Source organism: Thrips palmi, unplaced genomic scaffold (assembly GCF_012932325.1).
Source record: "Thrips palmi isolate BJ-2018 unplaced genomic scaffold, TpBJ-2018v1 HiC_scaffold_5, whole genome shotgun sequence".
In the NCBI taxonomy this organism is placed as follows: Eukaryota; Metazoa; Arthropoda; class Insecta; order Thysanoptera; family Thripidae; genus Thrips; species Thrips palmi.
The window spans coordinates 8,201,037-8,208,414 of record NW_023144632.1 but is presented as its reverse complement, the minus strand read 5'-3'; the positions used below and the strand labels follow the sequence as shown (position 1 = coordinate 8,208,414).

Genomic DNA, 7,378 nt, shown 5'->3' with positions numbered 1-7,378 from the left:
CTCGCACCCGCGCACTCCGTCGAAACCTTCCAACAATTTGGCTCCATTCATGTAATGAACCAATTGGGTTCGCGTTACAAAAGTTTGTTGGCAAAGTTGCGAGAGTGTGGGTCATGAATTCTGCCGAGCAAAGTTCAATTCTCACTATGAACTGAATTCCTCGTCACTTACAGCACTGCAAAATCCTGCGCAACCCATGAACCTGTGCTGTATGAGTGGACTGCGACACTGTTGTATAAAGAGTGTGACGTCACTATACCATAGGAATTTTGTCGCGTTCGTTTGAATTCGATGACTGACACGAAATTTACCAGTCGTTACCCCCTCGCGTCACACTCGTTGGATGACAGTTGTGGCCAGAGCGATATAGTGGCGCTGGCGGCCAGGAACCCACAATGGCCGTGTGGCAGTGCGGGACACGACGGGACACGAAAGGTCCCGCGCCCCGTCGGCTGTCACGCGGCCACCCTAAGGAGTCGTGCGGGCCAAACTAAACTCCGCGGACGAAATCGCTGGCGGTTTGGTAGTTGCTCGTGGGCGAGGTAGGAGGGACCCCGAGGGTAGTTGTTAAGCTGTCGTGTCGACAAAGCCGTGGACCCGGCTCAGCGCGCTGTCGCGGCGAGGACAGCGTCGTACCTGGCGGTGCTGCACAGACTGGGTCGTGGATAGCGGGCCTGCCGAACTATGGAGGACCGTGTGGAAAACACACAAATACTACTTATCCAAAATGACAAATCTGGTCCAAGAAACAGAGCTATCCCATTTTACCGCCCGTGTTCCAAAATGTACCGAAATGAGCCTCGACCGGGGCTATCCATTGCAGAATAACAATCCTGGAACAGGAGAGCGGTTATCTTGATGGGTGCGTCGCGGAAGAGTGGACTTGGATCTTCCTGCTCAGACATCCCCTCGGCGGCCTCGCCGAGCTCCTGTCCCCTCATAGCGTTTTAAAGCAGCGGCCGCACGATTATCGGGCCGTGTCGTCTGGAGGGGCCGGGGAAGCCACGGGCAAGCTGACCCTCGCCGAACCGCGGGACCCTCCTCGCCTCGAGTGGCCAGTGATTGCAGTCCTCGGAAGTCGAGGGACCTTGCAGCAAAGCCTCCAGGCACCTGCGCGGGCGGGGTGAGGCGGGGCGGGGCGCGGCAGGGCGGGGTGGGGCGGAGTGGGGCCCCAGGGGCACTTGCGCAGCCTTTTGATGTGTTGTGAGGCGCGAAGCCGTGCCGAAAGGCCGGAAGGCTAGTGGCGGCCTGGCCGGGCCTCCGCCGGAGGGGTCTCGACGAGGGGAAGCGAGTGGAAACGGGGAAAACCCGTTTAACCCCGGATGAATGGCAACCTTCACTGGCTTGGCCAAGCCTGCCGTGTTCGTGGTCGGAACCTGGTTTCCCCAGGAAGCCTATGGCAAAGACATAGACGCTTTGCAGGGGGTCCCTGGGAAAACCAGGAACCGTTTTTACTTTTAGTTCAATGACGGTGTGGGGACGGTGATGGTATTCCGGTATGCCGATAGAAAAAAGTTCCGCCAAGGCAAGCTTAGCAAAGCGGTCTTGCCGTGGACCGGCGGGGAAGCCGGGCAGAGAGGGGGCAAGAGGGAGGGGGTGGGTGTGAGGAGTGGGGACTGGCGCGGCGAGGCGGCGGGGCGGCGCAGGCGGACGACGAACGACGAACGACGAACGACGAACCACGACCATGCAGTCCCCTCCGAGCGCGCTGAATGGATGATGGGGGATGGATGGGATGGGATGAGTGGGATCGTATGCAGAGTGGGAAGCGGTAGCAAGACCGCTTAAAAATCTCTGGGCCCTTGCGTAACGCTCTGTCGTGTGTTGCAGGCTGGCGGCATGGCTGCGCTGTGACTGCGCAGCCCGTCCCGGCCGGTCCGCCGTCCCTGCCGCTACGGCTGCCGCTCCGGGATGGGCGCTGCGTGCGGCCGGTGGCGCGCCGGTGGCGGCTGGGGGCGGGCGTGGTGCTGCTGCTGCTGGCGGCACTGGCGGCGGCGGCCCAGGGTGCGTCCACGCACCGCGATGCCCCGCACCGCGAGCTGCCCACCCGCATCGGCGGGGCACGTCATCAACGCGGGACGCCGCGTCCTACCACCCCGTGGACCACCCCGTGGACCACCCCGTGGAGGCCGAGGCTGACGCTGAGGCCGCCTTCGCGGACGAGGACCGCGAGGACCGCGACGTCGACGCGGAGGACGTGGCGCGGTTCTACTCGTCTTCGAGTCGCAGCAGCGGTGGTGCGGCGCGGCGGCGGGTCCTCGACGTCGACGGGGCGCCGCAGCGGCATCCAAGTCGGGACCAAACCCGGGGCGGCGCGCGCGTGACGGGCTCGGGGCGCGGCCAGAGCGCCATCAAGATAGGCGCACCAACACGTCGCTGCGCGCCAACATCTCGCTCATCTCCCCCAACCGCACCACCAGCCTGGTGGGGACCAAGCCCAACCGCACGCGCCACGAGACGACCTCCACCACCCCCACGACCACCACGACCACCACCACGACGGTCTCGGCCCCGCCGCGGCCGCCACCCCCACCGCGCCGCACTCCGAGGACGAACCGAGACCCACACGGACACCCGGCGGCACGGCTACGGCACCGGCAGCAGCTTCGCCGGTACGTTCGGAGGGCCAAGCCCTGGCCCTACACTGTGGTGACATTTTCATCACTTTAAAATGATGGCATTTTCATCGAAATTTGTTGACATTTTCATCAAAGCTTATTGCATGGGTGACAACAATGTCCTCCATTGTTTTGATGGCATCATTCTTGTAAGAAAAATTTGCTGTTATTGTCATTAAGAGAAAACCAAAATTTCCACAGTGAGTACATTCAGGTGCATGCGCCAAAAAGAAAATTTTTCATCACAACGTGGAATAATCTCGACTGACGACTCCACGAGTGTAGTGGTGCGTGGCCCTTACAGTGGCGTGGTTCCGCAGGCACGGCGTGGGACGACGGCGGCAAGAAGCGTCTGCGCGTGGGGCTGGTGCTGCCCTACAAGTCGTTCGGCGTGCGCGACTACACCAAGGCCCTGACGGGGGCCATCGCCGGCGTGCAGCGCAGCACCTCGCGCGGACGCAACCTGGTGCTGTCCAGGGGCTTCGACCTGCGGGGCCGCATCAGCATGATGCCGCTCACGCCCAGCCCCAAAGGTGAGTCCGCCTCGTGTCACTTCGTTGCACTGCAAATCCAAGTGTGGGCAACTTCACATTTGAAATGCGGGGATGTGGAATTTTTAGTCTCCGCACTTCGAAGTGCTGAGTTTGGTGGAGAGAGAACTCCACTCTTTTGAAGTGTGGAGTTCTCTCCGTTTGCACCATTTCTAGGCATAGGAGCGCTGTGGGCCACTAAACTCGAAGTGTGGAGTCTAGAAGTAAAGTCAGCAGTGTGAAGAACTGCTCCATGCCAGAAAGTGTGGAGTTCTCCACCCTTTGGTTTGTCACGGAGAATATGAGGGCGTTATAAAGTGCTTCGCGTTGTGCAGTTTTCTGCTTCCAGCATTTCTCCGTATTACAAAGCGATGCTTCGCGGACTGTTTTCTGTGTCAAGTCGAAGGCCCGGCCCGCTGCGAATGTCAGTGTGTGCGCGCGAGTGTGTGCTTGACAAATAAAAGTGAATTAGCACACGAGCGAGATGAGCGGCAGACTGTCGTGTTGTGTCAGAACCACCCTCCCGTGCACATACACATGCAGCCAGTCGCCCGCAGTCTTGCAAAATGTTTGCTTTGGGTCCGTGCAGTTGTTCAGCTGCTGTGCTGTCTTCCCGTTTGTCTGCCTGTCTGTCCGTCTGTCTGTCTCTCTGTCTGCCTGTCTGTCTGCCTGTCTAGCAAGCGCGCTGGTTGTGCTGCTGGCCCAAATAAAAACCGCAGACGTGTGAAGCACAGCGCGGAGCAGTCTCAGCCATCCCAGTCTACAAAACCCCTGGAGGCGGCGAAAATTCTGGACAAGTTGTGAGCTCCAGAGTTGCTCAGCAGGAGTCGAATAGAACGCGCCTAGAGCGCAATCCATTGGTGGGGTCATACGTTTGCGTCGAGGACTGTTTAGCGGCTCTGGAACTCAAAACGCGTCCGGGATTCTGACGCCTCCACCGATCTTAGCCCACTGTGCTGTGGTCAATAGCAAAACCGCATCCTAGTGTGAAAATTTGTTGTCTTTTTATAAGAAAATGTAGGATGACTTTTTTTTTGGTGGCTGCTACGAGGGAGGCCCACCGGTGCTAATTCAAGGTGCAGCGGTCTGCAGCGAGGCCTGGGATTTGGTGGCGTCAGACCGGACCAGACGGCCTCGTTTAGCGACCCCACGGCCCACTTGAATTAGTGATGGCTCCTCTTGCGCATGTGTATGTGTGCGTATGCGCGCGTGAGTGAGCATGTGTATGTGTGTGTGTGTGCCCGCTCGCTTGGCCCTTTTTGGCTGAGCGATAGCGAAGCCCTTGCCGTGTTTGGGCGCGCTGAAAAGTGACTGGTCGTGCGTCTGTCTGTTTGTACTCACCAACGATTCTCAGCAACTACAGTGGCTATAGTTTCAAGATTTCGTATTTAACGTCGCCTTAGTACCCCCCAACACGAGTTTGTTTCAAATCGTTGTTTAGTATCGTTTGGAATAATCAAAACATATTTTTGAATCAGGTCATTAGCGTGGTTAGGTTGGCAGCGAGGCAGCAGCGCTTACCAATTTCTCATACCTGCGGGTCCGCGGCTCTCAAATACGGGACTCAAGCAAATAAGCAAATAAAACTAAATAAAGAGCAGAAGGGTTTGGAAATGAGATCGGCCTTAGTTTTTCAACATTCTAGAATGATTAAAACCCTTTGGAACACCAACACAGCGAAATATGGAGAATGGATTCGAAAATGTTTTACGTGTTTCGTTCCCCTCTCCCCCCTCCTCTGTCAGAGGGGAATCATCTTCAGGTCAGTGCACTTTTGACAAAGCATTGTAAAAAGGATGTTTTATTTTGCCCTTTTTGTATTGTGTGCATTTTTTTATTTCATTCTAGTGTCATCCTTTTTTTAAAAATTTTTCAAACTAGAGGAAATCAGGGAAATGCATAAATAACTTGTGTTGAAATTGGCAGGCATACTTAGTTTGGACTCGAGAAATTCATTCTATTGCAATGCTGCAAGCTGACAAGAGTACAAAAGCACTAACATGAGTTTATTAATAGAATCAATGTATGGTTGTGTATATTAATCCTAATAGAGTTTAAATTGATATTGGTTTCAAAGAGACGACTCAGGTTTTGAGCGGTGAGTGAATTGGTGATTGGATTTAGTGAGACGATTCCTTTAACTTCACCGAAGTTAATATAACTGGTACTACTCAGTATTGTTTACATGAGTAAGATAAATTATGTCGGTTCATTAAGCCTTGGGTAGCCTTGGCGTTGGACTCTATGTGACGAATCACTGGATTTGACAATAATTGGTCCCCGTTAACTGGTTTAGATCAGCCTACCATAAACTGACTCTCTTAATATTTACTGTGATTCCAATCAATATTGTTTTATTCACTGCTTCACAATGAAAGAATGACAAAATGTTTCATAAATATAACTTATAAAATTGTGAGTTCATTAGTTAAGAAAAAAGAGTTATCGAATAGTGACCCAAGCATACGAGTAGCCAATTAAGCGATTCAAAGCTGGCAATTGAATTTTACTCGACTCAGGGATTCGCCTTGGTGTGGCATCAGGGAATTGGTGACGGCAGAGGGTGCTTCATGAAGACAAATAGGAACAATATACAGAAATTGAGTCTAAAGTATTGTATGTAGTTTGCAGTGTACTGGCAACAAAAACTACATTTATTTCAATGCCAATCCTACATTTTCATCTAGAGCTACGCAATTTGGGGCAATTTTAACACCAGACCTATATTTTCATCCCATATTAGGTCATTTTGGACCAAAAATTTCAAGTCAAGTTTTATATTGTTTCCTGCAGTTTTTTGTGTGCTGAACTCAAAAATGACTTCCAAAATTTTCCCAGACTCACACTTACCCGAATTTTAACCAATTTTGGACCAAAATTTTTAAATCGAGTTTGACGTTGATCCCAGCAGTTTTTGGTGTGCTGATAACGAAAATCACTTTCATTTCGACTTCAGACTTATATTTTCATCGCAAATTAGATCATTTTGGACCAAAATTTTCATGTCGAGTTTTACATTGTTTCCTGCAGTTTTTGGTGTGCTGAACTCAAAAATGACCTTCAAACTTTTCCCAGACTCATATTTAACCGAATTTTGACCAATTTTGGACCAAAATTTTTAAATCGAGTTTGACATTGATCCCAGCAGTTTTTGGTGTTCTGATAACGAAAATCACTTCCATTTGTGCCCCTGGTCTTAAGTTCACTGAATATGAGCCCATAAGATGGACATTTCGTCTACTCAAGCAAAGTCCAAAGTGCACAAAAAATGTCCATTCGCATCGCTCAGCCACACTACGCGCCCAGACTGAACGGCGCGTACCCCTAGTATGTGGATTCGAGAGTTTGTGTTGTAATGTATGACATAATTATTGTACGTAAATTGCTGGAACCTTTGTGTGTCCCTGTGATGTTCGAGTGACCATGCGGTGGTCCAACCGAGTTTGAAGCGTTCCACACGACTTCCTGGTGCGGAGTTATTATTTTTTCTATCGCGGAGGGGTGGAGTTGCAGTCACCAGCACTGAAAAACCAAACCACTGGTGTGGTCAAATAGGTGCCATTTTGACCGCATCAGTTGGTGTGGTCTAGACCACGTTTGGTCTTCCCTGGGTGAGGGTGAGGCGCCCATGGGCGACCAATGGTCCGTCCACACTGCAACCTTAGACACCCATGGTGAATCCATTGGTGCATATGGTCGTGAAGGGGTGACCATGGTCGATCCTTGGACAGGCCATGGACAATCCATGGTTGTCCATTACAAATGGACAACCAATGGTCATCCTCAGACGGTCCATGGACGGCCATTGACAATGACTTCCTCGTGCATCTAAGTCTCCAAGTAATTTTCACAAAGTCCTTTTAACTTTTGAACCGTTAGTCCGAAACAAAATCTGAATTTAGAATTGAGTGAAGCGCGAAAAGTTCATGTAGAGCCCACCATGTTATTCTGACTTGGAAAGACTGCTTAATAGTGGGAGGACTTTGCCAGAGCAATATGCAGCCAGTGTGGACCCTCCATGGGCCGTCCATGGGCCGTCCATGGGCCGTCCATGGACTGTCCATAGATATCCGCTTTCAATTTCCCATGGACCGCCCATGGATCGCCCATGGGCGCCTCACCCAGGGTTTCCATGCAATGACCACACCAAACGCACCAAACGTAGTCTAGACCACGTTTGGTTTTTCAGTGAGGGCCCCATTTTCTTGGTGTAGTGCAATTGACATGGAG

General features: G+C 52.3%; 1 protein-coding gene across 1 annotated transcript in view; it reads left to right on the top strand.

Moving 5' to 3' along the window:
- The first annotated feature begins 1,485 nt into the window (after positions 1-1,485).
- LOC117650828 overlaps positions 1,486-7,378 on the top strand; it is a 51,593-nt gene continuing 45,700 nt past the window's right edge. The window contains exons 1-3 of the mRNA XM_034394431.1: positions 1,486-1,525; positions 2,550-2,612; positions 2,939-3,151. Coding sequence (XP_034250322.1) covers positions 1,486-1,525; positions 2,550-2,612; positions 2,939-3,151 — 316 coding nt within the window. The remainder of the gene's footprint in view (positions 1,526-2,549; positions 2,613-2,938; positions 3,152-7,378) is intronic.